The sequence below is a fragment of the Brachyhypopomus gauderio genome, chromosome 9, assembly GCF_052324685.1.
Source record: "Brachyhypopomus gauderio isolate BG-103 chromosome 9, BGAUD_0.2, whole genome shotgun sequence".
Taxonomy (NCBI): Eukaryota; Metazoa; Chordata; class Actinopteri; order Gymnotiformes; family Hypopomidae; genus Brachyhypopomus; species Brachyhypopomus gauderio.
In genome coordinates this window covers 22,825,180-22,843,815 of record NC_135219.1, presented here as the reverse complement: position 1 = coordinate 22,843,815, position 18,636 = coordinate 22,825,180, and the positions used below count along the sequence as shown (strand labels likewise).

At 40.9% G+C, this 18,636-nt stretch overlaps 3 protein-coding genes across 3 annotated transcripts; all 3 read right to left on the bottom strand.

Moving 5' to 3' along the window:
• Window positions 1–265: 265 nt before the first annotated feature.
• LOC143523503 (TOG array regulator of axonemal microtubules protein 2-like) lies at window positions 266–2,915 on the bottom strand. The gene is made up of 3 exons (XM_077017993.1): window positions 2,748–2,915; window positions 2,125–2,330; window positions 266–1,445 (listed from the first exon to the last, which is right to left on the bottom strand). The coding sequence occupies exons 2-3, from the start codon at window positions 2,321–2,323 to the stop codon at window positions 1,186–1,188; spliced, it is 459 nt and encodes a 152-aa protein (XP_076874108.1). The 5' UTR covers window positions 2,324–2,330; window positions 2,748–2,915; the 3' UTR covers window positions 266–1,185.
• Window positions 2,916–7,241: 4,326 nt separating this feature from the next.
• On the bottom strand, window positions 7,242–9,398 carry LOC143522390 (TOG array regulator of axonemal microtubules protein 1-like). Its single transcript, XM_077016123.1, has 4 exons — window positions 9,124–9,398; window positions 8,150–8,275; window positions 7,886–8,012; window positions 7,242–7,253 (listed from the first exon to the last, which is right to left on the bottom strand). Exons 1-4 carry the CDS (start codon window positions 9,396–9,398, stop codon window positions 7,242–7,244), a joined length of 540 nt encoding a protein of 179 aa, XP_076872238.1.
• A 2,233-nt stretch (window positions 9,399–11,631) lies between these two features.
• Window positions 11,632–17,452, bottom strand: LOC143522389 (uncharacterized). The gene is made up of 6 exons (XM_077016122.1): window positions 17,201–17,452; window positions 16,531–16,665; window positions 15,204–15,368; window positions 13,115–13,174; window positions 12,161–12,255; window positions 11,632–11,727 (listed from the first exon to the last, which is right to left on the bottom strand). The coding sequence occupies exons 1-6, from the start codon at window positions 17,286–17,288 to the stop codon at window positions 11,632–11,634; spliced, it is 639 nt and encodes a 212-aa protein (XP_076872237.1). The 5' UTR covers window positions 17,289–17,452.
• Between the last annotated feature and the right edge of the window lie 1,184 nt (window positions 17,453–18,636).

Here is an 18,636-nt window from a genome sequence, read left to right as displayed (position 1 = left end):
ACTGATTCAATAGCTTTATCACCGTACTTTGTAAATATACAGGCGGGACTCATTTTGTCTTGAATTTTGTTTCAGGTGGTGTGCTCTTGACTCCCATGGCTGAGGCTCTGTGAAGAAATTCTGTAGTGTCATTATCCTGGTCTACAGTCATGGCCAAAAGTTGAGAATTACACAAATATTATATTTTCACATGATCTGCTGCCCTCTGGTTTTTATATGTGTTTGTCAATTGTTTTTATCACATACAAAAATATAATTGCAATCATAGGAGTAACAAGCTTTTATTGACAGAATGAGTTAAGTTAATACTGTGCCATTACACTTATTAGCTATACACAGTGCTTACTTTGAAAATCAAATGATGCCAGAACGCAAACAGCGGCATGAGACAAGGGGTCAGAGGCCAACAATGTCACCGGATCGCAAAACAAAATCACAATGTCACCGGATCACAAAACGCTTAGGCACACAAATGTTAAAATAACAAGCCAATTTGTATATATAAATTACTTTTAAATTATTTACATGTGTTTTATAAGTGTTTAAGTGCAGAAGTGCATACAGATTTCTTCATAACTTATAATTAGTAGGCTTGAAAGTTACTGGATCGAGGCAGACAGTTCCCAGAACACACCCTTCAAAATGAAAGAGTTCCTGGATCCTGTTCCGGCAGGATCCGGCTCAAATTAAGCCCTGGCTATAGAATACAAAAGTAATTTTGTGAGTCGTAGCTTTTTCATTTTTTAAGACTCCTCATTGAAAAGTCACATTACACATACCAAACAACAAAAAGACTATAGATCCTTGTGCATGTGATAAATTACATTCTGCACAGTTACCTCAGGATATGTCAACAGAAAATAACAATCATAGAACAATATATATCTATAGTCACCATGACAACAGTTATCATGATAAGTGTTAGTATTTCAAAGTGCAAAAAGAGCAGAGCTCCTAGGCATGTTAAACCTGATGTGATTCGCTAAAATCTGTGCTCCTTATTTAAAAGGACTTCTGAGTTTAAGGATTTAGCTTTCTGCTAATTCAAAATGTTAAAAACGTTTGACTTTCTTCCTCTCTCTTTCATTTAAAGTGCAGGCACAGTAAGAAATACACAAACATCTCCATCTTCAAGTAGAATCCATGTTGGGCTTTATTTTGGTCTGGAGGTCTGGCTTGCAGCTCTCAGTTGATCGGGAGGTTCTTCACAAACTCTCTTAGGCTCTTGCGGATATTGGAAGGTTGGGAAGCAGCGCAGTCCAGCAGCGCCGGACCCATGTGGGCATGAAGGGCTTGGCATAGGTGGACAGTGGCCCCTCTCACGCTTCTACCCCTCCCGTGGACCGTACCACTGTTGCTGGAGGTCCCCAGGAGGTACCAGAGCAGAGGAAGCACCTTCTGCTCAACCAGTTGTGGCTTGCAGGGGTAGAGTTCCCTAACCAGCTCTATAAAAAGAACATTTAAAAGGAACAAAGATAAATAAATCAACCCTGGACAGCACTGGGTTATTACAGAAGCATTTTTTTAACCTAGAAAGATTTAATTCAACTAAAGTGACAGTATTTGGTAACTCTCTGGAATGATTATTATCAATATTATAAATATTATTAATTAATATAGGAATTATAGTATTTCTGGTAAATCTTTTATCTTTTTTTTATCTCTGGCATCTCTTAGCATATCAGTGGAATGACTTTCTGAAAGAATTGTTTTTTGATAAATGTATTTGAATTTGTAGAATATTTCTGTATACACAACCACAAAAGATTAGACACTGTATATTGAACAAAAGAGCCTAAGCACATCCACTGTAAACTCCATTATTTAACTATCTGCTGTCAGATAATGCAAGATCTCCTGTCAGTCTTACAGAAATATTTTTTTCTTTATATTGGACTGTGCCTTAATATGAAAGGAGATTTCCATTTGATCTGCACCACAAACATCTAGCCAAAGAGCAAGAACATTCTTTTACTGATTTGTGTGAACCTTTTCCCCAACCTAGCAACCTTTCATCAAAAGATACAAAGGTAAAACAGAACACAATCATTGTTGTTGTTGTTTTTCTAAAGCCCAGTGGCATGTGTCCTTCAAGATGTTTTGTAAAGAGAGAAAAGAACCCACCAAGGTTATTGATGAGAGCTTGAATGGCAACTATTGTTGCCATGTAGATGGCGTTATTCTTGGAGTTGAGGTGATTGTCCACTATAGCTGGGACTAAGATGTAGACCACTTGGACCAGGTTGTCTCTGAGCAGTGTGATTATCTTCTGTAAGGCCTCCAAGGCATAGAGGTTAACCTTGCAGTCGTGCTTTGAAAGCATCAAATACCTGTAGCAGAGGAAGAGAGGTATAGAGCAAGCCGCCCATGCATTCATCAGGCACTCACCATATCAGTGCCGTTAAGCCCTGGAGCTGATTTGATTTCAAGCCCTTTCATTTCAACCGACTGATTTTTTCATAAGTCATTCACTTGGATTCTTTGGTTTAATGCAATTTCAAGGATACGCTTGGGTGAAATCTTCACATACATTGTAAAACAAGCTCACACTAACAATGGACACGACTGCCCTCCACTGTAATAGTTAAAACTGATTGTTGTAATATTTTCTACTCTGAAGCATCTAAGCTTTTGACATTTCTTCAGATGTGCCAGCATTTAATGTTCTCCAACGTATGACCCCCCATACAGATCACTTCTGAAAGCTACTGAAAACATTAAAAATCTATTCAGTTCAAATGTGTTACCAGGAACATGTTGCCCACGACCATATATGGGTTGTCCTCGCAGTGGGCCACCAGCTGATCAATGCCCTTGATGGGCTCGCTGAAGTCTTTTGAACCCAGCAGGGCCTTGAGATGCTTGACGTACTCTGTCTTGTCTGCAATGCTGTGGATGTGTGCTCTGCTGCTGTCTTTGCTGAACACACACAAGAGAGAAAACACAAGGATTGGGTTATAGTGTCCAAACAGAAAATGGCTGCAATCAAATTAAACCAACATCAACACCATCAAAAATTGCAAACATCAAAGCAGTTCCAATCAGGATGCACTTTTTTGTTGTTGTTGTTTTGATTAACTGTTTAAATATTCACCTGCTGGCAAACTGAGGAGGAGGTACGCATGACTCCACAGCTGGGATAGAGTTCACGGGTAAGCGGTACGGTAAGGTTCTCAAGATACAAGAGGGGAGCGTTCGCTGAAATCAGCCGTTACCTTTCAGAGGTGCCGCGTCGTCTGGGCTCACGTCCCTCACCGTGTGCCTAAGGCTGCGCTTCATTCGTTGCGTGTTCTGACGCTCCACCTGTGCGGCTGGAGCTTCTTGCTGCTCCAGACGAGGCTGACGCATCTTATATCTTCGCATTCCTAGACACCTTTGTCCTCTCCTGGGAATACACACGTACGAATCACCACAAAACATGGAGTGATGATATTGAAGTCCACATATTGCTTCATACTTTGATTCTATCCCAAAGGTTTCAAGCCGGTTCATTTTGAACCATGCTCTGTCCTTTAACTACTGGGTCTGGGACTACACTGTGCATGCCTTACTGTAAATACACTGTGTGGTGCCACGCACTGCCCTGTACTTTATTATTTGTTTACAATATATGTTAGGGTGCCCGCCAAAAACGAACTTCTGAATTTCACATGTGGTACCCTCTCAGTTTGTTATATGGCATGATAGTAAATCACTGTAATTTTTTCAAAATTTTTATTGAATATTTAAAGGTGGCTCAATGTGTATAAAGTTAACACATTGGTTAATATACGATAGCCGCTAGTGCTGGGCAGTTAATGTTTACTTTATGTCTCATCAACCAATGTCAAATTATTAATGCACTATCATATATAATCACAACTCAAATTGTATTATTTTAAAGTGAATTCACAACTGCTTTAACTAAGTTTATGCTACAGCCAGTCCAAAGAATTATAAAATTCACGCAGTCTGCGATGCTGTGCTGCTACTGCTAGTGCTGAATGTCATCTGCAACACTGCCAGGCTCTGCAAACAATGATTTCCTGGCGACGGGATATCTGGCTCTGTGGCTCAAGACTGCCTGCAGAAGATACTGTTTCTGATCTTCATTTGTTGTAATTGGAAGTGTTGAAGTCCTGCATCAGTTTTACTGCTCGCTCTGCTCAATCATTTACCACGGCCAAACTGTCAACATATTTCTTTGCTTGTAGAAAGTCGTCACATTTCTGCCAAGTGTCAGGATCTGCTTGTGTAAGGAAGTCTGCATTCAACCCAAGAGTGTGAAAGAATGATATTGTTCTGTTTGTGCCAAAGTCTTGGAGTTCCTTTTCAGGAATGACACCAGGTTCAATCTCGATCCGTTTTGGTGGCTTAGTTTCATCAGAGCCGGCTTTCTGAAGGGCAGTAATCATATTTCTTTTGATGTTGCTGTTCACACCATCAAAGAATGCAAGAGCGATTAATTCTTCACTCAGGTACCATAAGTGTCTTCGCCATATAGTATCAACTTTATTCATGTTGAGCCACCAGTAAATATTAACCTACAGCTCTGAAACTTTGCAGTGTTTATAAACAAAGCTGGCACTACAATTTGGGAGGGTACCACAGTCAAAATTGCCAACTTTAATTTTTTACATTGGTTTGGCGGGCACCCTAATATATGTCTACCATCACAGTTTAGATGGTTTTTTTTATTGCAGTCTGTTTCACCTAAAAGTTTTGTGAATAAGCTTTGTTTAGTGAGTAAACATGGGGCATAGTGGCTGAATGGCATAAAAAAAAAATCCTCATCATGTATCCAAACATGAATCGCTACCTTGGATTTCAGAGTGAGGACAGTGTTCCTGATGGTTGCCAGGTCTTTGGCAGGGATGCACTTTTCCACCATCTTATCAAAGTCATGGTGGGAGGACAGGAACAGCAGCATACGCCGGCCCAAGCGCCTGAGACAAAGAACAGACCCCAAAACAGGAGAGAACCGTGAGTGAGAGACCCGTAACTCACAGCACACCGACCATTTATCTTACCAGGTCACAATTTTACAAGGCCGTCTGTGTGTAGAAAACATGATAGTGCTTCTATTACTCTACAATTTAGCAGCATTTGCTGACTTCAGAGTATCAGACTAGGAGACTAAAAGAATCAGCAAAAGATTAGTATCTGGGAAACTGAATAAGCTTTGTAGAATTCTCGTTCTGATCCCAGTACTAACCTGGTTTCTTGGGAAGCGTCCTGTGCCAACTTGGAGACTGCAGGGATAATTCTCGCTATGACGTCTTTCGCCCCAGACAATAAGCGGCCAGCGCCAATCTTCTCTACCAAAGTAGCCAAGTGCAGAGCAGTACACTTTCTTACTGCAGCATTCAGATGACTTTTGAGGAAAACAGAAGGAAAAAAATTAGGGCATTCAAAAAAAGAAGGTAATAACTATTAATCCATCCAATCAATGAATACAGTAGGCCTACAACTTTTAGCTTCTATAAAGAAACTTAATACCCATATGTATGATCTAAGTGCACAATCAAATTATCATATTCTATTCGATGGCTTAGTTTGCACCAGTTAGTGTACATCTGTATTTTTTAAACAGAAAATGTTTGCATGTCCTCTGTAAGCTAGCTAACTAGCCTATTCTTTAAGCGGTGTGAAGGGCAGTTTGGATCAGAAGAGAGGAGGTGGAATGCAATAAAAATAATATTTAACAGGATAAATAACTAAAAATATTGATATAGGCCAGGGCAATATTTTGAAATAACAATGGAAAAGTAAAAACAGCAGCCAAAATCAGTGCTTTGTTAGCTTCTTGTGACTGTTGTTGCTATCTGAAAGCCACAGTTTAAAGCTCACTGCAGGCTAACTGACCAGAGTCCTCCAGCGAGAAGGGCGTTCATGCTCCGAATGGGGGTGCAGTTCTGCACCATGCTGTCCAGAGCTGTGTCCACGTCCTGCCTGATGAAGGCATTGGACTCCGCTGCTTTGTGAAGGAGGACCTTAGCTGTAGCCTCCACTTCCTGGTCCATCCCTTTCTGCAGGCTGGAGTACAACTCCCTCAAGGACACCACCGCCATGCGGGACACGGCAGAGCGCAGGTTCTGCACCTGCAGGAAAGACGACGTTCCAGCTCGTTTCAGTCACATCCAACACTGCCACCGCCATCGTAATAAGTATAATCCTCCACTGCAATGTGTTATGTAGGCGGAAATACCTTAATCACTAATTACAGTTAGATATGCCATCTGAATTTCAATTAGATGAGAAATGTTTTTATAAAAAATGAATTTCAAAGTACTTTGCTAACGCTGACTTGACTTTGTCAGCAACATCACCTGTAATATGTACATGCTGATGGTGTCTGCCAATTTTAGAATTCAGACCGATACACAGTCAGCAAATCTAGTGGCTTACCTCTTGAATAAGAACAATGCAGACATCATGACGCCTGCTGCCAAGCACATCAGAGTGATGCTGAGCCAATCTACGGATTAACATCAACCCTTCAATTTTCTTCTCCCTGTATGAAGATATTGAACATAGACACACACTGTAACCATCGGATACTGAAAGAAAAAAATGCTACAAGAAAATGGACAAAGAGGAAAAAACTTCACTAAATACATGCATACTTACCATATATGCAGAACACCATAAATGACTTGCTGTTTAACCTGCCCTAGCCAAATGCTTCAGAATTTTGCAGGTGTGACTTACCAGTCATCAGAGCTAAGCAGACTGAAGCTCTGAGCGAGAGCGAGGTCTGGATCGGAGAAGGGCCGTAAAGTCTGCTGCTCGTGGGGATCCTTCCTGGGAGGTCCTGGTTTGAGTTCATCTAGAGAGGAATACCAGAACCCAAACAAACTGACTGGGACTTTTAGGGCTACCAGCTCAACTTTGGTCAAATCAGCTTGAAGGCTGACAGCAAAACATTATTCAATGTGGTGAACTAGATTTAAAACATTGTTGTGTAATGCAGTGTTAACAGCAAAGCAATTTACATGCAAGTGCAGTGATCACACATGAAGTGCTGAAGAGCAGGCAACACTCATCAGAACTGTTTGAAAGGGACGGACGTGCTCTGATCAGTCTGGTACCTCGTCTGCGTCGTGGCAGCATGTTTTTAGTAGGGACAGCCGTGGGGGGGCTGGGATGAAGCGGAGGACTCAAACTTTTGACGGGACTTCTGGGGGTGCGTGCGTTTCTGGAGCTTGAGGGCAAATCATCCAGGATGACACCGGTCTTAGTCTGTGCTGGAAGACTACTGTTCAGCTGCAGGTCTGATGGGAAAGAGGTTCACGGGTAAGCGGTAATGTAAGGTTCTCAGGAAACAGGAGGGGAGCGTTCGCCGAAGTCAGCCGTTACCTTTCAGAGGTGCCGCGTCGTCTGGGCTCACGTCCCTGACCGTGTGTCTAAGGCTGCGCTTCATTCGCTGCGTGTTCTGATGCTCCACCTGTGCGGCTGGAGCTTCTTGCTGCTCCAGACGAGGGAGACACATCTTGTATCTTGGAATCCTAGACACCTTTGTCCTCTCCTGGGAATACACACGTACAAATCACCACAAAACATGGAGTGATGATATTGAAGTCCACATATTGCTTCATACTTTGATTCTATCCCAAAGGTTTCAAGCCGGTTCATTTTGAACTATGCTCTGTCCTTTAACTACTGGGTCTGGGACTACACTGTGCATGCCTTACTGTAAATACAATGTGTGGTGCCACGCACTGCCCTGTACTTTATTATTTGTTTACAATATATGTCTACCATCACAGTTTAGATGGTTTTTTTTTATTGCAGTCTGTTTCACCTAAAAGTTTTGTGAATAAGCTTTGTTTAGTGAGTAAACATGGGGCATAGTGGCTGAATGGGATAAAAAATCCTCATCATGTATCCAAACATGAATCGCTACCTTGGATTTCAGAGTGTGGACAGTGTCCCTGATGGTTGCCAGGTCTTTGGCAGGGATGTACTTTTCCACCATCTTATCAAAGTCATGGTGGGAGGACAGGAACAGCAGCATACGCCGGCCCAAGCGCCTGAGACAAAGAACAGACCCCAAAACAGGAGAGAACCGTGAGTGAGAGACCCGTAACTCACAGCACACCGACCATTTATTACTATCTGGGAAACTGAATAAGCCTTGTAGAATCCTCGTTCTGATCCCAGTACTAACCTGGTTTCTTGGGAAGAGTCCTGTGCCAACTTGGAGACTGCAGGAATAATTCGCTCTGCACCAATCTTCTCTACCAAAGTAGCCAAGTGCCGAGCAGCACACTTTCTTACTGCAGCATTCAGATGACTTTTGAGGAAAACAGAAGGAAAGAAATTAGGGCATTCAAAAAAAAGAAGGTAATAACTATTAATCCATCCAATCAATGTATACAGTACAACTTTTAGCTTCTAAAAAGAAACTTAATACCCTTATGTATGATCTAAGTGCACAACCAAATGATCATATTCTATTTGATGGCTTAGTTTGCACCAGTTATTGTACATCTGTAATTTTTAAACAGAAAATGTTTGCATGTCCTCTGTGAGCTAGCTAACTAGCCTATTCTTTAAGCGGTGTGAAGGGCAGTTTGGATCAGCAGAGCGGAGATGGAACACAATAAAAAGAATATACAAGAGGATAAATAACTAAAAATATTGACAGGGTGTCTACAGGTTTGACCAAGTGAAAATTTAGACATTTTAAGACTTTTTAATACTGTTTTCCAAATAAAATTAAAACCAACTCGCAAGAACATACACGTTAAAATAAAGCACAAAAACTAACTGATTATTAGTTTTTGTGCTTTATTTTAACGTGTATGATCTTGCGAGTTGGCTTTAATTTTATTTGGAATTTTATTTAATTTTATTTGGAATCTACCGATATCCGCCCCCGAATTTCAACACATGGCTGACGGAATTATTCCTCCCTAAATTTAGCTCCGCAATTTTAAGATATTTTGGTTGAAAATTTAAGACAAAATAAGACTTTTCAAGGCCTTATTTGACAAAAATTAAACTTAATACCATTTAAGACTTTTTAAGGACCCACGGCCACCCTGATTGATATAGGCCAGGGCAATATTTTGAAAGAACAATGGAGAAGTAAAAATTATCTGAAAGCCTCAGTTTAAAGCTCACTGCAGGCTAACTGACCAGAGTCCTCCAGCGAGAAGGGCGTTCATGCTCCGAATGGGGGTGCAGTTCTGCACCATGCTGTCCAGAGCTGTGTCCACGTCCTGCCTGATGAAGGCATTGGACTCCGCTGCTTTGTGGAGGAGGACCTTAGCTGTAGCCTCCACTTCCTGGTCCATCCCTTTCTGCAGGCTGGAGTACAACTCCCTCAAGGACACCACCGCCATGCGGGACACGGCAGAGCGCAGGTGCAGCACCTGCAGGAAAGACGACGTTCCAGCTCGTTTCAGCCACATCCAACACTGCCACCGCCATCGTAATAAGTATAATCCACCACTGCAATGTGTTATGTAGGCGGAAATACCTTAATCACTAATTACAGTTAGCTATGCCATCTGAATTTCAATTAGATGAGAAATGTTTTTATAAAAAAGGAATTTCAAAGTGCTATGCTAACTCTGACTTGACTTTGTCAGCAACATCACCTGTAATATGTACATGCTCATGGTGTCTGCCAATTTTAGAATTCAGACCGATACACAGTCAGCAAATCTAGTGGCTTACCTCTTGAATAAGAACAATGCAGACATCATGACGCCTGCTGCCAAGCACATCAGAGTGATGCTGAGCCAATCTACGGATTAACATCAACCCTTCAATTTTCTTCTCCCTGTATAAAGATATTGGACATAGACACACACTGTAACCATCGGCTACTGCAAGAAAAAATGCTACAAGAAAAGGGACAAAGAGGAAAAAACTTCACTAAATACATGCATACTTACCATATATGCAGAACACCATAAATGACTTGCTGTTTAACCTGCCCTAGCCAAATGCTTCAGAATTTTGCAGGTGTGACTTACCAGTCATCAGAACTAAGCAGACTGAAGCTCTGAGCGAGAGCGAGGTCTGGTTTGGAGAAGGGCCGTAAAGTCTGCTGCGAGTAGGGATCCTTCCGGGGAGTTCCTGGTTTGAGTTCATCTAGAGAGGAATACCAATCAATCAATCAATCAAAATGTATTTATATAGCGCTTTTTACAACAGTTGTTGCCCCATGCAGCTTTACAAGTGTCCCAATAAGTGTTAACTGCTATAAATGCATGACAGGCACTCAACTACCAGACACCATAAAACAAAAGACACTCACACTCACACTTTACCAGAAGTACCCAAACAAACTGACTAGGACTTTTAGGGCTATCAGCTCAACTTTGGTTCAAATCAGCCTGAAGACAGCAAAACATTATTCAACATGGAGAACTAGATTTAAAACATTGTGTTGTGTAATGCAGTGTTAACAGCAAACCAATTCCAACCTCTGCCAATTACTCCTTCAGACATGTCGTCAGCAGGGGACGCCCTGGTGCTTTGCACTTGAGATCCTGAAAAGCACAATACATATTAACACATACTCTATCAAAAATCTCAAATATAACTTCTGGTTTCATAGTGGTTTCTTCATGGTGCAGAAAAACAATGTTAATGGGTGCAGGTATAGCAATGTACAAGAGGATCAGCAGGGGCTTTTTGTTTGTAGTATAGGGCTTTCAAAGCAGTTTTTACTTTTTTAATACTTTTTTCTTTTACTTTTTTTGTTGTTGTTGCTGCAACAAATGGTTTGGATGCCATTTCCAGGAGAGCAAAAGAGTGAGCTCACCTTTGGCAGGCCTGAAGGCACGGAGTGGCTCTCGGCCAGCAGGTTTGGTGAGTGGAGGCAACATTGCTTCTCTGCCACTCGCATTCACCTTAGCCCGCTTCTTAGCCACTCTTTTACGCAAGAGGCGCAGGGAGTTCATCATCTGAAAAATAAAGAGTCTTTCAGCCCAAGTGCAACTGCCCATACCCACTATATCCGTCAAGTACAAGTACATACAACAATACTATCCAGCCCCTAACCGAGAATCGTTACATCGCCGCGAAATGCACTGGCTAAAGTGCGCACATTTAGCTCGCAAAATTATCAAACGTGGAAAAGATTTAGCTCTGTGACTCATGTACAAACACTGTTTGCTGGGGGTTGTTCATAACCAAGCTAGGAGCGGGGTTATTATAATAATATTAATTTATATATTATATGAATTTGTGTTTTTAGGCCCAATGGTCAAACTATTATATTAAGATGTATAATTTACAGTTATTTATTATTGTATTTTGCACATTTTCAGTCAAAAAAAATTTCTATTAATGACAAAGGATATATAAGACATTTTGAAAAAAACATGGCATGGATTTATTGCGTTTTGTGAAAAAATGAATTGTTTTTTAAAAATAAATCTTTAAATATTAAAATCTTGATTTAATTCGTTTGAGTTTTTTTAACCTTAGTATGGTATTTGATAGTTTGAAACAAAAAACTGTGGTTTTCAGCCTACCACTTAAAGAAAACACATTTTTACTCAAATTGATCAAAATGGATATAGCATTTTGGAACCAAACTCTTCATATCTTAACTAGGTTCATTTATTTATTCACAGCCACCATATACCCAAAGGGAGATGGATACTCTCAACCAGACAATGCTCCCTCTCATAGTGCTAGGACTATGTTGATATCCTTAACAACTGAGATAAACGCAAATGTAGCATCAGCAGAAGGAAACATCATCTCATCATATTTGGACACCTAAGCAAAGCATATCGCATGCATGGTCAGATTTAATACTGGGATGCTACAGGGCCTTTATTATGTAGACGTTAGGTTTGTCAGCTTATATTAGGACCAATGCTGTGTTTATGCATTAAAATCCAGAAAGTACAACACTTGAGTAACATTTGCAGGCAGCAACCAAAGAAATCTATCAGTTATGTTGTATCAGTTGGTGTAATCAGTTGGTGTATTTGTATGTATTTTAAATGTTTTATGCTATGTAAAATTCTACATGTTTTTTTTATGAGTTGGGCATATATTGTACTTTTTAGCCTCTATACAGCACTTTGGTTGACTCCGTCATAAAAAATGTGCTTTATAAATAAACTTACTTACTTACTAGTTAAACTAATGCATCTGAGACTGAGATACTCCAACTATGTACAACATGATATATGTTCCTACTGACCTCCTCCTTGTCCACTGGCTCCTCATCTGGGTCATGTATGAGGGCGAGGTCCAGGTGGAGGTTCCTGCCAGGCTTCTCCTCCTGCAGGGCTTCCACTGGGGAGGTGGGCGGAGAAGGTCTCATCAGTCCTGACGAGGTCCCTCTCGTGCGTGAAGTGAGCACAGGCAGTTTAGAACACCTGCTGGAGCCAACTTCACCTGCATGGGTGAATAAGGACATTAGCAGAAATTACCTCACCATAACATTTCTCAGTGCCTTAGTACTACGTTGCATATGTTTCTTTATCTGAAAGTACCACTGAAATATGATTCAAGCAAGATGGACCGAGAACGGCAACTTCTCATATGCATCTTGCTACAATTCATGTAATGGCAGCACAATGAAGTAGTACTGAATAACTGAAAGCAGGGCATCCGTGAGCCCAGAAGCAGGAAGACATTTATCAGAGCTTCAGTATATGTGTGACCCAGTTTTAGTTTAGCTTAGTTGTGATTCTTTTAGTTTATTGCATCATGAAATCTTACATTTCAATACAATTTGATTCAATTTAATTATTTTGGCACAATTCAGAATTATTTTAATTCTGATACTGGTAGATACATTAGCCTAGCTCTGCTAATGGCTAGCACATCTCGCCTCTGCTAGACACTGTTCCATTACTGAGTGAAACCATGTCAGATGAAGATCATCAAATTTGAATTTAAGTATTTTGTACATTTGACAAGTGGTGACTATAAATGATCTACGTATATGCACATTTGTTGGTTAAAATTAAATTCATATAGAATATATGACCACAAAATTAGATCTGCTCATCAATTTACCACTGACATGGGAACAAGTGCAAGACAAGCTTAGTGCAAGACCAACTTAACTTAAGCGGGCACCCAAATAACCAGCCATGCCTCACTGTGTGTGCCTAGCACGTTCTTAGCAACGTAGCCATGCACTCACCAGTACTGTCCCTCCACGGGCCCGGGTCTCTGCGCCGAGGGCTTGTATCTCGCTGCACTCCTGGAAGAGTGGCCAGAGGGTAGGAGGGCAGTAGGAAATACCCGGGGGGGTTCCCAGGTAGCAAGCGGCTGGATTTGGGCAAACCTGCGTGGGAAAGGGCATCCATGCTCATGAGTTTAGCTCCGCTCACTTGACACCTGAGTGAAGTTTCTGACTAACTGATCTCCTTGTTCCCAAATATCGTATTTAGCAATATTTTAACACAAAACAAATGATGCAACATTATAAATTCTACATTTTGTACAGGTATTTCAATGACATATAAAGTAAAGCCAACATCAATAAGTCACCTCTACCAGCATCACTGGGGTTAGCTGCTTCGAAGATGTCTGGGAGCAAGGGTTGAAGATGTCTGCTGCTCCCGTGAAGTCTCCCCACTCTCTCTCTCCTCCACCCTGGAGAGTGGAGCTGGGGAGGCTCCACTGAACCTGGACATGAAACACAGACAGAACTGTAGAGGACACGTTCAATCTTCAGACCAGCATATGAAATTAAGACCTGCAGATCATACTGCATTTTAAATAATAATAGATTATGATAATGGATATTTTGGCATGTGGGATTGGCATTCTGGGGAGTAGGGTGCTGGCACAATCAACTGACTGCAATAAAACATTCAAGTCTAGTCTTGCTTGTAAGCTCACATTGTCCTTGCCAACAGAAGTAGGTACAAAGCACAAACTCCTTATATCACACAGACTGCTGCTGCATACCACTGCTTAACGCTGGCCAGGTGATACCCAATACTTAAAGAAGCCATGTTACATAGATTACAAAGATTAATAGATATATGCTTTGGCAGCAGTCCAGATGAGGTATCAGAAGCCAGCAAAGCAGCATGACAATGTTTTGTTTATATTGTTTGGGGGTGTACTAAAATAGTGATAAATGACATCTGTAATCCATATACATGTATTATCAGTATTATACTATGCTGGTATAACAATGATTCGAAGCATTATAACCTTAGACCAGGGGTCTCCAACACGTCGCTCGCGAGCTACCAGTAGCTCGCCACCCCTTTCCGAATAGCTCGCCAAAGGGCCAATGAATTACATATAAATTTGTAAACCTAATTGGTCCCATCGAGAAATCTACTTAAATTCATGTCCAATCAAAATTCACAGTTGTCCCTCCCCTTCTAACACTAAATGATTATTCGCCAATTATACAACAGTTAGTTCACAATCCGACTGGTTGAGAAGTGTTCTAACCCTGCAGATATGTGTGATAACAGCACGGTATTCTCGTTCTCTGTATCACTCCGCGAACGCGTTGTCAAGTAACGGCATGTACATATATTCACTATAACACACTCTCTCTCGTTTGCTATTGCTCAATTAGCTGTCAATCAAAAAGTTAGGCTGCCGTCAATATTGAATAAACCAGGGGTCACCCACGTCATGAGTCGCCACGTCATGTTTTTGCTACTATTATTATTACACGCAACTTTCGTTCGCCTCGCCACCCCCCCCCCCCCCCCCCCCCCCCAACCAACTTTTCGTTCGATTGATGCGTTCTAATCTGGTAACCCTCCGCAATAATTTGTATCCAAGAAGTAGCTCCCAGTCTCAAAAAGGTTGGAGACCCCTGCCTTAGACTAAACACAACCGCCTAGCAGATAACGAGTGTCACTGTATGTGGGCTGTCAAGGTGCCCACTCTAAAGTGCTCTACTCTACACCAAACATATCACAGCTAAAGTAAAGAATGGAACATGAAATACATTCAGTTTTTTCTCGATGGAATCGGCATGTGCCTGTTTACAGCCTTGATATTCACCATGTGGGATCAGGGAGGAATTGGGTAAATACTGAAATGATCATATGACTCCTATCTTATCCGTGATCAGTGGAACTGATGGTGTTACAACTCTCCCCATGTTACAACCATACCCGGTCTCCCCTATAGGGCTTTCAAAGCAGTTTTTGCTTTTTTAATACTTTTTTTTTTTTTTTACTTTTTTTGTTGTAGTTGCTGCAACAAATGGTTTGGATGCCATTTCCAGGAGAGCAAAAGAGTGAGCTCACCTTTGGCAGGCCTGAAGGCACGGAGTGGCTCTCGGCCAGCAGGTTTGGGGAGTGGAGGCAACATTGTGATGGTGGGCGGAGAAGGCCTCATCAGTCCTGACCTGGTCACTCTCGTGCGTGAAGTGAGCACAGGCAGTTTAGAACACCTGCTGGAGCCAACTTCACCTGCATGGGTGAATAAGGACATTAGCAGAAATTACCTCACCATAACATTTCTCAGTGCCTTAGTACTACGTTGCATATGTTTCTTTATCTGAAAGTGCCACTGAAATATGATTCAAGCAAGATGGACCGAGAACGGCAACTTCTCATATGCATCTTGCTACAATTCATGTAATGGCAGCACAATGAAGTAGTACTGAATAACTGAAAGCAGGGCATCCGTGAGCCCAGAAGCAGGAAGACATTTATCAGAGCTTCAGTATATGTGTGACCCAGTTTTAGTTTAGCTTAGTTATGATTCTTTTAGTTCATTGCATCATGAAATCTTACATTTCAATACAATTTGATTCAATTTAATTTAGTGCTGTTAATTCCAGGTGCCGCGATTAAAAGTCCTCACCAGGATTTTGCTCAAGCTTGCTAGATTTTCTAATTAGCAATTCAGGTAAAATTAGTGGAATCAACACAATCCAGGAAGCCAGAGCAAAATCCTGGTGAGGACTTTTAATCGCGGCACCTGGAATTGACAGCACTAATTTAATTATTTTGGCACAATTCAGAATTATTTTAATTCTGATACTGGTAGATACTGAAGAGCCAAACTACAGTACCTCCTAGCTCTGCTCATGGCTAGCACATCTCGCCTCTGCTTGACACTGCTAGACAGTCCAGATGAGGTATCAGAAACCAGCAAAGCAGCATGACAATGTTTTGTTTAGATTGTTTGGGGGTGTACTAAAATAGTGAAAAATGACATCTGTAATCCATATACATGTATTATCAGTATTATACTATGCTGGTATAACAATGATTCGAAGCATTATCACCTTAGACTAAACACAACCGCCTAGCAGATAAAGAGTGTCACAGTACACCCACACTGTATGTGGGTCGTCAAGGTGCCCACTCTAAAGTGCTCTACTCTACACCAAACATATCACAGGGCTACAGTGCCATGTGAATTCATTACAATGTTGAAGAATATGTGATGTCATATTTTCTGATAAAACTGATGTTTTACTGGTCAGGTCATGTGCAGAAAGCTGATGGTTCTGCACCTCTGCCAGTCCTTACAAACAAATGTAATAAATGTTTTTTTCTACTTCATCATGCATGATTATTTGGTTTGTTGAATACGCATGTAATCTTCAGTGTTACACAGTACCAGTGTGGAGTGGTCCTTCTACAGGGATGTTAACATGGCCGACATCTGAGGGTCCCGCCGTCCTTCTGTGAGGGAAGGGTGCTGGTCCACAGGGATCCGTGTGGATCACTGTCGCTTGGGGGTTGTAGGGCACACCTGAAAATCCCACAGCAGGTAAAGTGAAACCCAGCACGCCTCCCAGTGAGGCTCAAATGCCTTGTAAGTGTTTCCCAATGAACAAGTGATTATAACAAGGGCTATGGTGCCATGTGATGCCATTAGAATGTGGGGAGAATGCTTAAGAATGTGATGTCATGTTAGAAATCTGTTTCTTTTTAAAAAAAAAATATTTTTATTTGCTTTTTCCATGGCCACATGGACAATGTTAATACATATATGTAACATGGTGGGATTTATGAAAATTGTGCTGAGTCAAAGAAATCAAAGAAATAACCCATGCTCCATTAATTACATTATCCTGTACACATGAAATAAAGAGCTTGACAGTCATCACTAGAATAAATAAACATGTTATTTTTCTGAACCTTAGAAACCTACTATATAAATGGGTATATTTAACTTTTAATTATTATGAATAAGCCTATGGAAATCCATACTCATAAGAATTAATATACTGTCTTACATAGAAGTATAAAATGATGTACAGTATATGAAAATGTATTTTTCTCACCATGAGTGGTAAAACCTGGTGTGTCTTTGAAGTGGTTCTGTTCCTGTCCAGGCCTTGGCTGGTCAGTTGTCCTGGGGTAAAAACTCATTCTCCACCTGAAAAATAGAAAGAATAGAAAGAGAGAAAGATCTAGAAAAAATAGAAAGATTTGTTAGATTATTTAGGTTTGTAATTCTCAGCAAAATGTCGTGCGACTTGTTTTGAGCTTTTCAGCATCAAAACTGAATCCAAACATTCCACCTTCCCAACCAAACATTCTAAACCAAACGTTCCAAAGTTGAGTATCACGTGATATCACAATTTCCTGTTATTCTAACCAAAACACCAACTCAGCCAGGCTGCTACAATAACCTTTTTGTTTTTTTACCTTTATTTACAATAATCGCTTACAAACAAAAACAAGGCACAAGTGGTAATACAAGGAATCAGAGTTAAACAAGTTGAGTAGCATATGTACAAAAAAGTAAATAATAAATAAATAATAACGCTAACGACAGCTAGCGTCGCCACAGCGGGCAGAAATTATCATACAGTTAAGCCCGCCCACTAAGAGGGAAGATATGATTGGTCAATTTTGCTGTCATTTGAAACTGGTATTGCGCTGATTGGCCTAGGTGCACGCACCACTTCCTCGTTGGTGTCAGGATGGTACCGTATTTCCGGTTGGTATGCGGAAGTGTCGATGTCATGGCCGAGTCTAAATTCACAAGGTGCCTGTTGGAGTTCCCGAAATTTACCGTCAACGATGTGCGTCGTATTGTCAGAGCATCAAGTACAACGACACAGAGTCAACTTGAAAAGGGTTTCAAGTTCTACGTTTCATCCTACCTCTGCAATTTTGAAGGTAAGTGGCCGACGCTAGTTAGCTAGCTAGCCTGAGGTGGCAGTCTAATGAAGTGATGTTGTTTTTAGTAACGAACCAACCTGTCCTAGTACTAGAAATGCCTTTTTAAAACATGTTTGTATTTCTGATGGAAGTATCAGGCAAAAGTAAGGCTAACGAGATAACAGTGAGGGCTCACTGCTACAGATCTATGAAGAAAACAGATACGCCACACCAGCTGAGAGTAGGACTGGTTAAAATGACACGAGTTCTGTTCAGTGTCACGTTCAAAGTTCTGTTGAACAAGTTCAAAAGTGAGTTCAACACAAGTTCAATCTTTTATCCTTGCTCTTACTTCACGTAAGCTGTGATAACCATAGGCATTGGTTTTCAAAGCTTACAATGGTAGCCAAATGCAGAGTAGCTGAGTGGGAATCATTAGCAGTCTATTTTGCCTATAGTAAACAAATGGGAGTTTATTTTACAGTTCGAGCTATTGTTATCTACCTGTATGACTCAAAAGCAGAATATAGTCCACCTCAGCTATTCTTCAAACTGCATTTTCTAAAATCTGTCAATCTGTCTTTCAAATCTTTCATCTTAACTTCTTTAT

Excerpts from the sequence above, each read along its gene's own strand:
- LOC143522389 (XM_077016122.1), bottom strand. The coding sequence starts at position 17,288 with ATGAGTTTTTACCCCAGGACAACTGACCAGCCAAGGCCTGGACAGGAA. Across the intron at positions 16,666-17,200 it reads ACCAGGTTTTACCACTCATG|GTGTGCCCTACAACCCCCAA; the intron begins GTGAGAAAAATA and ends TGGGATTTTCAG. Across the intron at positions 13,175-15,203 it reads TGCCTTCAGGCCTGCCAAAG|GAGTGCAGCGAGATACAAGC; the intron begins GTGAGCTCACTC and ends CCACTCTTCCAG.
- LOC143523503 (XM_077017993.1), bottom strand. The coding sequence starts at position 2,323 with ATGCTTTCAAAGCACGACTGCAAGGTTAACCTCTATGCCTTGGAGGCC. Across the intron at positions 1,446-2,124 it reads AGCTCTCATCAATAACCTTG|AGCTGGTTAGGGAACTCTAC; the intron begins GTGGGTTCTTTT and ends TTCTTTTTATAG.
- LOC143522390 (XM_077016123.1), bottom strand. The coding sequence starts at position 9,398 with ATGTGGCTGAAACGAGCTGGAACGTCGTCTTTCCTGCAGGTGCTGCAC. Across the intron at positions 8,276-9,123 it reads CTTCTCGCTGGAGGACTCTG|TCATCTGAATGCTGCAGTAA; the intron begins GTCAGTTAGCCT and ends TTTCCTCAAAAG. Across the intron at positions 8,013-8,149 it reads GACTCTTCCCAAGAAACCAG|GCGCTTGGGCCGGCGTATGC; the intron begins GTTAGTACTGGG and ends TCTTTGTCTCAG.